The sequence below is a fragment of the Parasteatoda tepidariorum genome, chromosome 5, assembly GCF_982258835.1.
Source record: "Parasteatoda tepidariorum strain Cologne lab strain chromosome 5, Ptep-v5.0, whole genome shotgun sequence".
NCBI classification, from domain to species: Eukaryota; Metazoa; Arthropoda; class Arachnida; order Araneae; family Theridiidae; genus Parasteatoda; species Parasteatoda tepidariorum.
In genome coordinates, this window is record NC_141759.1 from 65,920,706 (window position 1) to 65,934,702 (window position 13,997).

A 13,997-nucleotide genomic window follows, 5' to 3' on the forward strand; every position below is an offset into this window, starting at 1 on the left:
TTGATATATGTGTCATTTTCAAGATGTCTATTAGTATATTTTCCTCTTTCGCTAGAGGATTTTTTTAACTTTTAATTTTAATCGTTCATTTTAAAATGATATTTATTTAAAAATCATTGGTTTTGAGATTAATATTAATGAATAAAAAAAATTAAATTTAAACATCCTGCCTGTTTCTTTCCAAGATGAAAATCGCTCATCGTTAAAATAATATAAATAAATAGTTACGTAAGAAAATTTCCGATGTTAATAAATTTAAGTTTTGTGCGATTGATTTCTAAGCTAAATCAAAATTCTAAATTATAACTATCGCACTGACTCGCTGTCTATTGAGATTTAAATCACTTGAATTAATTTTGAAATCGTTTTAATTGGTACAAGCAAATGAAAAAAAAAATTGTTACAATTGATTAAAATCTTGATATTACACTAACAGGATGGTTTGGTATGTTTTGTCTACAGAATGACATTTTAAAACACTCGAATTTTCTAATTTTAATCGACCCCACCCTTATAGATTTAGATTTCTCCAGGTGGCAAACCAATTTTATAATTTGAATTAATTTACTATCCTTCCCTCAACGCGATTTACAGCAAGATTAACAACAATGGCAAATGTTTTATTTTATTGTATTTGATGATATATGTGGTTTTTTAGTACCCGTACCTCGTATGTTGAATCGATTTTTTAGTCAAATTAACCTTATTTATTTATTTGAACCACATTTGATTCTAATTACAATTTCTGGGTTTTGGGGGGGGGGGAGTCTTAGTTTTTTGCATCTCAATATGAGACCAAGTATTTATTCTGAATCTTTAAATATCAAAAAGACGGAATTTTGATTAATGTTGACTCTCAGATTACTCGTACGCATTATTCTGAAAAATAATTGATGTATAATTTAATATAATTATAATTGATATATAATTGAAATATAAGTTAATTCCGATAACTATTTCTTTAATTATTGTATTTTTCTAATATATTTAACATATATTTTTTCCGTGATAATTCAGAAGTTATGTGCTAATAGGATTTTTATGCACTAAGATGCAATTTTAATGTTTTGAGATGTGTACCTTAAATTATTGATTAATTAGTGCAGAGGATATTTTTTATGTTTGTTGCGAAATCGAGCAGTAAACCGCTCTTTCTCTGTGAGTAACGTTCTGATTTTGAAGATGTGTATATAATTTTTAAAAAGATTGAATCAAGGTTATAGTAAGCATCGGTGGTTCAGTGGTAGAATGCTCGCCTGCCACGCGGGCGGCCCGGGTTCGATTCCCGGCCGATGCATATTTTCTTTTAAAATTGTTTTCAGACATTTTGCGATTATTTTTAGTATTTACTCTTTAAAAAATAATTTTAAAAAGTAAAATAAATAATTATTAAAAAAAGAAGCTAAGAGAAGGAGCTAATTTTCAAATTAAATCTCTTAAATTTTTTTAAAAATACATATGTCATATAAATGAGCATAGTCAATTTTACATTAAATCCGACTATGGAAACATTTTATTAAATTATAAATTGGTTAAAGAATAGGCCACTAAATAACTATTAATTGTTACATGTTACGAAATAATTTGGATTTAAGACAGTGGCGTACATTGACTTAGGTTTGTCCTTCTACAATATTTAAAAATGCTTAAGATCTAGATTTACACAAAAATTTTTTAAATTTTAATATGAAACGAACACAATAAAAACACATTCTGGCATTTATAATTAATCATTTTATTTAATTTAAATTATTTTAATATTGATTAATAATTGCGATGAAAAGGCGGAATTTAGAAAAAGTACTAAATTGGAGCATTGTATACACTTACCGACTTACTACATTAAAATGAAATTAATCTTAAAAATATGAAAAAATAACTCACTATCTTACAATAATTATATTCAAAATTTAGTTAAAAGTTATTTTTAATCGTAAAGTGAAATAAAAATATCTTTAAAAAAAAAGAAGAAATATTTTTATTCTAATTCACATAATAAGGGTGTGTGACGTGTGTGTCCAAGTATTTAAACATGTTGACGGCAATTACTATAATTTTATGAATACAATATTCCTGACAATTCTTTTTATCAGTTAACTAGTAATATATTTGCCCGAAATTAAATTCTTTTAAATATTTGTAATTCTTTTTTTTATTATCTTAACTTTTTTAAATATTCCTTTTTTTCTTTCTTAGTAGTCAACATTAGTAATATGTTTGCACGTAACACAATATTGAATTTTAAAATAAATTAACTGAAATGTGCTTGAGTCTGATTCGAAAATCGTTATTACACCGAATTAAAAATATCTGAATTTTTGAAAACCCGTAGAAAAGCGTAGCGAAATAACTGTTAAAAGAAGAAGTTATATTATATATATATATTTGCAATAAAATTTTCGCAAATAAAGCGCCCATTGGAAATGCACGATTTGAGTGTGGTATTAATACAGGTCAAAAATATCGGTATTTTCAAAACCACGTGGAAATGCGTTCTGCCAAAATAAAAATAAAAAACCCGGAAAAGTAGTTTGGATTTATGGTAAAATTGACACAAATAAAGCAAGTCAAAAGTGATTACTATTTTTAATTCACGAGGTGTTCGTACGTACGTATACGTACGTATTAGCGTTTTATATAATACTAGGAGGCTCCGCCCCCTGCTCGCTGACGCTCGCCAACCCCCGAGAATTGCTACGCAATCCTATGTGGTTCACGCCGTGAACCATGGCTCGCTGCGCTCGCTCGCCAATGAACACAATGTTCTAGCACAAAGACATAGTATTTTATCATCAAAGACATAGTATTGTACTTATGTAGAAGAATTCTACCAATGTTCTTATTGGCTTTTAAAAAAGTATATTATCTATTTAGATTGTACATGGTGAAAAAATCAAAACATTAGCTAAATAAGAAACATATTAGCAAAATAAATTATCAAATATTGCTTCACTAATATTCTGCATTTTAAAGCGTGAAAATTCAATGCATAAATAAACGCGAAATATAAAAAAATTCAATGCATTCAATACAAACACTTAAACATTTTTTAGACGTTTAGGTAGCTCCCAGTAGAAAAATATCAATTCAACAGCGGCCTTTTAAAGCATTCTCACTTCAATTAATTAATTAATTCCTAATTGAGTTTAAATTAAATATTGTCATGTTTTTAGTGCATGAATCTGAATTGAACAACCTGATAATGCTCACTCTGGTTATTGTTATCTGGTTGCTCACTACGTGCTCTTGCGCGCCGAATCCAATCAATTAAAAATGAAAACTGTTGCCAGCGCGAGAAAAGAAATATCATCGGTTTTATTGATACATACATACGTACGTATTAGCGTTTTATATAATATAGATAGATTATTCAGAAATTTTTGATATAAAACATGTTTATTCAATTATATCGCTGGCCTTTTTTTATTAAAAGTTAAAGTTTTCTTTCTCTTATTTTTATTAACATGAATTGAGACCTTGTTATAAACGTGATCTGTGATTATAAACTATCTAGATATGTTCTACCTTAAGATTTTTTTCCCCCTTTCTTTTTTCCCCTCTTTACTCGAAAGGAAAATCAAGGTTTCGCACTTTTTCTACTTATTAGGAATTAAAGATCTGCATTTGTTTGTAGTCTCTATTTCATAGTATACAGAAATTTAAGACCTCATTTTTTACTGTGTTGAACGATTTTGTTCCACATCTTTTTTTTTTTTTTTTTTTGGAAGATAACAATAAATGTCGATTGTTCTTTATGATGTTATTTGTCTTCAGAAATTTATTAGCTATTATTTACTTTGTATAGTAATAGGAATGGAGTTTATTGTTATCGCTTATTTTTTTCCCTTTTATTTGTACTTTTTTATTTTATTTTAATGAAACCTTTGTGCGGTGCGTTATAGATTAACCAGAATAGCATAAGACAATATTTATTTTGACTGTCTTATTTTATAACCTATTGAATGTTTATTTTACTACAACAAAGCATTACTTCTTAAAACTGGGACTAAAATCGAACGATATGAATTAGATCATAAGTGGAAGTATAAATAAATTTCTTCTTTCAAGGAAGGGCATTTTATATCAGAAAATACAAACTTTTTTTTTAATTATTAAACAATTGTTTCTTTAAAGAATTTTAAAACATTTTCTAAAACTAGCGTTGCATTTAAATTATCATAAATTTGTGTACAGTTCTGCTCAATACTTTAATCATAATGCATTTACTATTTGGAAGTAATTTTCTTTTGAATATAGAAACCATTAGTCTGAGTATGAAAGAATTTCTTCTTTCGGGAGAGAGACATGCAAATTTTTAAAATTATTATTGTACCTAAAACATTAATAAGTCATTTCGTTAAACTGTGCTCAAGGCCTAAATCATAACATACTTACTATTTAATAAATAAAAAAATATACCAGCCGTTTATGTTTGGCATTCTTTCAATTTTTAACTTTTTCTTTCTAAGCAGTTTATTACCTTCCTCACTCAACTACGGTTTACATTGGTTTCAAATCTGTGGAGGAATCTGTTCTGATTCATTGACCGCCACTTGAGATAGAACCAGACACATTTGGGTTCTTAACCCGGTGCTCTAACCACAATCACTGATTAGAAATGGGTCTGTATTCAATGTATCTGATTCTTTTTATTTTGTATTTTAATGCACCTAGTACTTAAAATTAACGAATAATCAATTCATCATTTTAATCATTTCAATTCCAACATGGAAAAAGTAAAGCCGCCAAAACAAATAAAAAATGACTAATTAATCTTATAAGTTCAAAACTACGATTTCTACTTTAATAAATAATTACGTATTTAGATATTTTAATGTATCCATATATTTGTTTACATATTATTTTGATGTCTTTAAATATACTGTAAAAACTTCACACGCGTAATGATTTCGTAATGAACCATTCTAAATTTTTTTATAGTTTTAACATCAAAAACTTAACCCTGCTCCGTTATATATAAAACTCTATCTTATCTGTTCCACAATTGCAGGTTTAATTAGTTTCCAATTTACATTTTTAAAGATTTCATACCCTCTCTTGCTGTATATATATTATATTAAAAATTGCATAAACTTAACCAATAGCAGGTTTTCGATTGGTTCTGCTTTTTAACTTCTATTGATTTCATACCATTCGACAAATAGTTTTATTGAACTTCGTCAGCCCTCTCCAACCATTTATCTCTTTTGTATATTGTTCAGTTAGATAGCTATAAATTATCAAGGATTGTTTTGTATCTCAGGTTAAAATCCTTTAAACCGGCTTTTGTAGCTCCAAACGTCATTTCCCCTAAAACTTTTCCCTAAAATCGTCACATCCTTCAGCCGTTCGCTGTTTCTTCAACAGACGCTGATTCTTTTTCACCCCGCTCAGAACTAGACTATAAAATTTGTTTTGGTTTTCTTTAGTTTACGTGCTTATTTTTTATAATAACATCTTCAGCTTCTATATTAAAAAAAAAAAAATCGTTTGCATGCATTGGAATCCGGTTTCATGTTATATAATTGTGGCAACTAAGTCTGGTGACTTATTTTCATATCATCTACATATATTTTTCTTAGAATTCCAACTTGATTAAATATCTGTGCATTTATTCTTCAACGTTTAGCAATTAATAATTTTGATCTAATAATTATCATAAATCAATCTAAAAAATATCAACTTTTATCGTTTGGAATACTGAATCGTTTGCCTCCAAATATGAAAAAAACGTTTTTCAATTTCCATCATCACATTAAGTGGAAGTGAAGCTTTTAATTCTGTGAAATCTAAGTCCATGCCAAATAAATTGCATGCCAATTAATTATGCACTCTATTCAGCAAGAAATAAACTACAGTTGGGTGGCTTGCGAAATGGAGATATTAGGTATAGAAATCAGCTGCGAGGCTTATGATCATTTCGTTGGTACATTTGATATTATTGATGGTAAGTTCATTTAAAACATTTTGCTTACAATTTTTTTCTTAGTTATTTTTAAAACTAGGTTTCTAATAATCTCAGTTTTAAAAGTAGTTTTTATCATAAGGGAAACTTTAAATCAATTATTTCTATAAAAATATATTGAATGCAATAAGTTAGCAAATTATGCTTTCCTATTTTGCATAATTTACAAACTTAATACAATTTGTGAACTGGGACATGTCTTGTTATATTCAATAGTTAATCTTTAATGCTTAAAAGTGGTTAAGTAAATGTATAATTTATGCGTTACGTTTATTTCATTATTATAATATTTTTCTTACATTTTATTTTTTTTTAAAGAAATAAAGAAAAAATTAAAGACATTATTTGTCTTTTTAATGTGCATCGCGGTAAATAGCAAAATATGTATAAAAATTAATTACCGAAAAGTACCTTGGTATATCTTGTTTCATTCAATAACTAATGTTTAAAAAAAAAATTCTGTAAATGTGTGATTTATGCGCCAATGCTTACTTTAAATATCTTGATTTTTTTAACTTAAAATATTGTCTACTCTAATTAATTATCCCTCGACTCAGTAAAATTGAGCCCCTAGTACTTGATCATTAGATCAAAAGTTATTCAGGTGATTTTTTTCGCCTCACTGTATATATAATTGTTACCCGAAAAGTGTCTTACTATGTCTTATATCGTACAGTAACTCAATTTAAAAATTAAAAAACGAGCTTGGTTCTGTGTCATTTATGCGTCAGTTCTGTTCAAAATATTGTATTCTAGTATTCACTTTTTTTTTTTAATATTATTTTTGAAATAAACTGAATAACAGGGCATATGGAAATACTTATTCTGAAAAATTTTAAAGCAATCTCTTATTTTTTTTTATTTGGAAATACTAATGCTTTTTTTGCTTACTCTTCAGCCTTAATTATTATTTTTTTTTGTATAATAATAGATAAACTTCAGTGATATATTATTCATTTTATTCTTCAAAAAAGTCAAATAGTTTTAAATTACATTCTGGGATTTAAATTTTCTTTTGTTTAATTTCATGTACTAGTATATTATATACTTTAACGCATTTTCAGTTTTACTTCCATTTAATTTTAAATAACCTCCTTAACTTTCATGAAAGCTTTAGTATATCATCTCTGTTGATACAGAAATGGATATTAAATGCGCTTTCAATGCATGATAATAAATCTCTTTGTTTTTATCATATTTCCTATGCAGGAAATTTATAAATTATATTCAGTCTATTAAAATTGATTATGTCCTAAAAAAAATTAATCTTCACACATACAATAAGAAAATAAATTAATTTAAACGATTGGTTTTACTACAAATTTGTGTATATGTTGCTGACTTATTGATTATAGAAAGGACAAAATATAGTTTATGCAAGTCACGAAAGAATTACTGGATAGCGCTACTAAAATAATGTTAAAAATCTATATTGAAATCCTCTCTATGCAGGGACCGATCAAGACAAATTCAGGCCCAAGGCCCGCCAAATTTTCCGGGCTCCTTATAAAATATTTTGAAATTAAATTACTGAAGAGTAGTCCTAACAATGAAAAAGAATCTATTGAAATGCGTTATTCAAGAGAAACATTCTGAGAAATTTTGAAAGCAGACACTTGAGGATTATTTTCTAAGATAAAGTTTACGTATCTATAAATTAAAGCAAAATATAAAACAACAAACAATGTTATGTCAAAATAAAAATAGTTTGGTGACCACAAACAATTGAAATCAGTGATTTTTGCTAAAAGCCACTGATTAGCTGAATTATTTTTTTTATATTTAATACTTAAACCAACGCAAAGCTAGTCCACCTTTCATTAGACTTTGACTAATTTTTGAGGCCCCTCAAAAATTATGGGCCCTAGGCCCATGCCTCTTGGGCCTAGGCGATAATCAGGGCCTGCCTGTCTCTGTGTCTTTATGTTAAAAATACGTTAAGGCCGCTGCTGTTTCGGGTGTTTAACTTACCGTTACATTTTGTTTTGTTCAGCAAAAATTATAAGACTTAAAAACTTGAAATCACGAGGGTTTGTTGAAAATGTTCAGTGGAACAGAATAAAATTAACATTGTTTACAACAAGTAGTTCGGAAATTATTAACTGTTAAATTTTTTTCTTCTTTAATGGCGGGCACTTGGAACTATTGTCCATTGGACACAGAAAGTGCCAGAACTGCTAACTCTCTCTTCGTTACCCAGTGGGCACCTGTAGCGAAGCTACGGCGGTGGAGCAGCGTCGCCCACGTCACACTACCACAACCCGTTTATAGGGAGGGTCACATTCACACACAAAGGAGAAAGGACATAGAACACAGATAGAGAGAAAGAAACATCCATGCGCTGCCCGGGATTCGAACCCAGAACCTTTCTGATGCAAGGACAGTTCCCTGCCCCCTACACAGCCCGGTCGGCTTAACTGTTAAACTTGTGGGGGGGGGAATACCATGCAGGATGCAGAAACGAGAGACAGAGTTGAAATTTGACTTACTGAATGGACAATGTTTATGAACTTAATACGAGCTTTTTTAAAAATTCCCCTTCGTTCGAAAGTTTTTGCAGTTAAAGTGCTTTTTTGATAAATTTTTTCTCACTTTTTTGCTTTAAGCTACATGTTTTTTTACCGTGCTAATTCTGTAAGGTAGGTTTAGTAACTTGAAATTACGAAGGTCTCAGGTTTTGGGTGGAATTAAAAGTTTTAAGATTGAATTGTTAGTTCGAGAATCGTTAACTTTTTTGTAGTTTGAAAGAAAAAAAAAATTGGCTGATTCTGTTGGCTGCTGAAATTCAACTACAGAGTAGAAATTTGACTTGTAAAAGAGCCATTTTCTATTATAAACTTAATGCTTTTTTTCAATCTCGAGATTCGAATTTGTTCGTAAGTTGTTGCAGTTATTCGAACTCTTTTTCGTGATTTTTTTTCCACCTTTTTTCTTGTATAAATGATGATTATTTATATGATGATTATGTTGCTATTTGTCGTAAATTTTTTTATCTCTCTGGACAATTTTATTTTAACAGCTTGCTCTTAACTTTTAAATATGTATACATTAAATTATGTAAATATTAAAAGAAAGAGCCGGATGTTGTAAATCGTAACATTTAAATCAAAGCTTTTCAAAAATATCGAAGTCTAAACGAAGTAAAAACCGTTTCCAATTTAAACTGTTATACAATATAAGATAATAGTTATTTTTTTTATTAAGAAATAAAATTTAGGGATGTTACCGGTTTCTGAAATTAATCTGGATATGGAAAATCGATAAGAATAAATCTTTTTCCCGTCCGGTTCCAGGTACCCAGTAAAATTTGGATTATTATATATTATTATTTGGATTCCGGATACCGGGCAGCGTATTACAACATTTATGCAAAACAATATTAAAATTGTACAGTTTTTTATCAAATAAATATTTTATAAAATATAAATCAAGAAAATTTATCGTACTCCTATATAAATAAAAGCATGTGTTTTTATTTTTAAATTACAATTGATTGCTAGTAGAAATAAATAAATGATATTTAAAAACATTAAGTTAAGAAATAGTCACTATTTTACCTTTAAATGTTTAGTACTCGTGTGTTAAGTACAGTGTTGAAATACGAGCCATTGACAACGTAATGAATTATTTTAATTCTTCTCGTCAAAAACGTCCCACAGATGACAGTTTATAAGATACGGTTTCCAGTAAATCGCCGAATTCAATCATTGCTGACAGCGGTCAGTGTGGAGGTGAGTGACCACTTTGAACAGCCTGCGAAGGGACCTAGGATATACGGTATTGATCCTCATTAAACTGTTCGATTATAAAGAGCTCAACGTGCTTCTCGTTGGGCTACCAAAGCCGGGAAGCCTACCCCTCTGCTGAGGATCAAAATTGTGATTGCAAATCCTCCTCGGGAAAGTTTCTCAGACCATCGCCAATAGCTCATTATGCTCAGATCTAGCACGACATAAATTAAGTTCTATTACTACTACTACTGGTATCTAAAACTTGTTATCTGATGCAGTGGCGGTAATAGATTATTAACACACGCTCTATTTGGATCTAAAATTGCACCGCAGTAATACAAAAGCAACTAATTCGGTACTTTACAGAAGAAAGTTAGCACTTAATTTTAACATATATTGTAATGTGCCACCTGCTTCATGATGAGAAAAGAGCCTCTTCTTTCGTGAAAGCACTTTTCTCATCATTGCAAAACATTAAGCTCAGCGGCAGATGTAGTTGCTTATAAAAATATTTATTTTCCTGCAAAAAAAAAAAAAAAAAAAAAGCTTCGATCTTTTGTTAGGAGCTTCTTAAATCCTCACTTTTTTCTATCCAATATATTATGTTTTTATTTATTTATTTAGAGAAAACTTGTCCTCTACAATTATTACTTAAACTAAGTTGAAGATATGTGGGCTTATTTTGACCCAAATAATCAATTTTACCACCTACTCCCGTCAATTGATTACCTCTCACTATTCATTACTATTTTATATAAGCTGAAGCTGATTTAATAAAAGAAAACGGAATGATAAGTGAAATAAAGAAGATTGAGCGATTTTCCTAATACCTGTCGTTATATAAAAGATAAAATTCTTGAAAGATTTGGAAAGTGGTCCATCAATCATTCACTAGGTTAAGAAGTCCAAAACGTGCTTACCATATTAATAAGTTTATTTTTTTCAAGTTCAACATAATGATTTCAATTTAGCTAAATTAAAATATATCATACCATTTTATTGTATCAAATGCTAATTAATCACTTTAATTTTTTCGTTAATTTTTCTTTTTAAATTGATTAGTTTTAAAAGATTTTTTTCTCTTATAATAGAAATTTTTTCTCTTATAAGTATTAAGTTTTAAGAACTTTTCACGTGTTATGCATTTGCGAGTAGTAATTTAATTTAATGACTCCATGTTTTCATAACGTTTTCAGGAATTTTTATCTAATGCGTTAAAAAAAAAATTGCGAGATAACATATTAAAATTCCAATCACTTATTACTTTTGCTTTAAACTACTAAAAATTGAGAATTCTGTTTTTTTTTTTTTTTTTTTTTTTTTTTTTTGAACTATTTTTTTTTAATGAAATGAAAGTTACAATATTTTAACAGCAAATAATCTACATTATTTCTATTATTATAGGATTAATTATAGAATTATGATATACTTATTAAAGGTTTTTATGATATTGTATGTAATATTGTAATATTTATGATATTGTAAGTAATTTCTATTGTTGTGAAATGTTACGAAATTCGACTTTAATATTTAGCTTATTCTAATTTAACAAATCAAGTAACCAATTCTGTTGCGCTGACGGAAAAGTTGAATTATAACAAATATCTTAAGAAATTTGCGAATCAATATTTATGTTATTAACTATTGTAGTTAATTGAATACTAATAATTTTCTTTTAATTACTACGGCACAATTTTTTTGTTTTTACCTTTTCGTTAATCTCAATATTGCATTCTATATATACGTAATTAAAGAAAATATTACCTGCATACGATGAAAAAATAATTAGTAGGATGCTGATTTCATCTTCCTTTATCATAGGGGTGATTCTGTGATTTTTATCTTCTAAAATGATCTTTCTAGAAAATCACGGAGATGTGACCTTCGAAAGAAGTCAGTCCTCTACTAATCAGAAATACTTAACGTTGTAATTTTCTAAATGACGCATATTTAGAAGCCTTTACAAATATTCGTTAAAGAAAAGTACTAGAGCAGTTTTGTTTGATCACTCGCTAATTAACCTTTAATGTACTTGTAATTTTAGATAAAACGTAATTTATCATATACCCTCGTGATGTTATCAAGCAATAAATTTCTATGTGATTTGTTTTATTAAATATTATAGTTGATTGAATATTTGTAATTTATGTTTTGATTACTACTAAGGCACAATTTAAACGTTTTTGTTTTTATTCTTTATTTAATCTTTATAATGCATTTTATGCTTACATAATTAAAAAAGAACTATCAACATAATGTGAAGAAAATCCTCCGTAGGATACTGATTTCATATTCCCTCATCATAATGATGATTCCGTGATTTTTATCTTCTAAAACGATCATTGTACAAAATCACAGGGATGTGATCCTCCTTAATCGGAGGAAGTTGAACAGAAAGGCTTAGCGTTGTAATTTTCTAAATGACGCAATTTAGAAGCCTTAACAAATATGCGTTAAGGAAAAGTACTCGAACAATTTTGTTTGATCACTAGCTAATTATCCTTTAATGTACTCGTAATTTTAGATATAACATAATTTATCATATACTCTTGTGATGTTATCAAACAATCAATTTCAATGTGATATGTTTTATTAAATATTATAGTTGATTGAATATTTATAATTTATGTTTTGATTACTACTACTAGGGCATAATTTAAACGCTTTTGTTTTTATTTTTTAATGAATCTTAATATTACATTTTATGCTTACATAATTAAAAAGAAATATCGGCGTAATGTGATAAAATCATCGGTAGGATGCTGATTTCATCTTCCATCACCATAAGAGTCATTCCGTGATTTTTATCTTCTAAAATGACCATTCTACAAAATCACAGGGATGTGATCTTCGGAAGAAATCGAACAGAAATGCTTAACGCTGTATTTTTCTTATGACCCATTTCAGAAACCTTAGCATATATTATACGTTAAAGAAAAGTACTGGAACAATTTTGTTTGATCACTCGCTAATTAACCTTTAATATACTTGCAATTTAAGATAAAAACGATATTTTAGATTTTAAAAAACAATTATTATATACTCTCGTGATGTTATCAAACAATCAATTTCTATGTGATTCATTTTATTAAATATTATAGTTGATTGGATATTTGTAATTTATTTTTTGATTACTACTAAGGCATAATTTAAACGTTTTTGTTTTTAAATTAATCTTAATATTGCATTTTATACTTACATATTTAAAAAGAAATATTGGCGTAATGTGATAAAATCATCAGTAGGATGCTGTTTTCATCTTCCATCACCATAAGAGTCATTCCGTGATTTTTATCTTCTAAAATGACCATTCTACAAAATCACAGGGATGTGATCTTTGGCAGAAATCGAACAGAAATGCTTAGCACTGTATTTTTCTTATGACCCATTTCAGAAACCTTAACATATATTATGCGTTAAAGAAAAGTACTAGAACAGTTTTCACTCGCTAATTAACCTTTAAATATACCTGTAATTTTAGATAAGACGTAATTTATCATATACTCTCGTGATGTTATCAAACAATCAATTTCTAAGTGATTCGTTTTATTAAATATTATAGTTGATTGAATATTTGTAATTTATGTTTTGATTACTACTACTAGGGTATTATTTAAACGTTTTTGTTTTTTAATGAATCTTAATATTACATTTTATACTTACATAATTAAAAAGAAATATCGGCTTAATGTAATAAAATCATCGGTAGTATGCTGATTTCATCTTCCATCATCATAAGAGTCATTCCGTGATTTTTATCTTCTAACATGACCATTCTACAAAATCACAGGGATGTGATCTTATGCCGCATTTCAGAAGCCTTAACATATATTGTGCGTTAAAGAAAAGTTCTGAAACAGTTTTGTTTGATCACTCGCTAATTAACCTTTAATATACTTTTAATTTTAGATAAGACGTAATTTATCAGATACTCTCGTGATGTTATCAAACAATCAATTTCTATGTGATTCATTTTATTAAATACTAGCCGCCTAAGGCGGCCAGCTGTCCGCCACGCTAAAGGTTTTCACAAATAAAGTTTTTTAAAACATAGCAGGAAATCTGAAGATTAGTGGACAATTAAAGTGTTCCTGTCCAGCAATTCTGTCTTCATATCCAGTTCTGCTGCAGATGTGTTATAACTCTTGAGGATGTTTGAAATTATATAGCTACAACGCTTAAGAAAAAAAAAACTAAAATGCTAAATACATGAAAAGAACACGAAAATGAATAATTTTTTTATGGTATCAATTTCTATTTCTATATAATTTTTTATGGTATCAAATTCTATTTCTATATCT

General features: G+C 28.3%; 1 protein-coding gene across 4 annotated transcripts in view; it reads left to right on the forward strand.

Annotated features, from left to right (window-relative positions):
- Positions 1-13,997, forward strand: part of Lrrk (Leucine-rich repeat kinase) — a 110,397-nt gene that overhangs the window by 48,421 nt on the left and 47,979 nt on the right. The window contains exon 1 of one of the 4 annotated variants that reach the window (XM_043049651.3): positions 5,389-5,947. The exons of the other annotated variants lie outside the window; for them this stretch is intronic. Coding sequence (XP_042905585.2) covers positions 5,827-5,947 — 121 coding nt within the window. The 5' untranslated portion in view covers positions 5,389-5,826. Of the gene's footprint in view, positions 1-5,388; positions 5,948-13,997 lie in introns of those variants that run through there. 4 annotated transcript variants of the gene reach the window in all.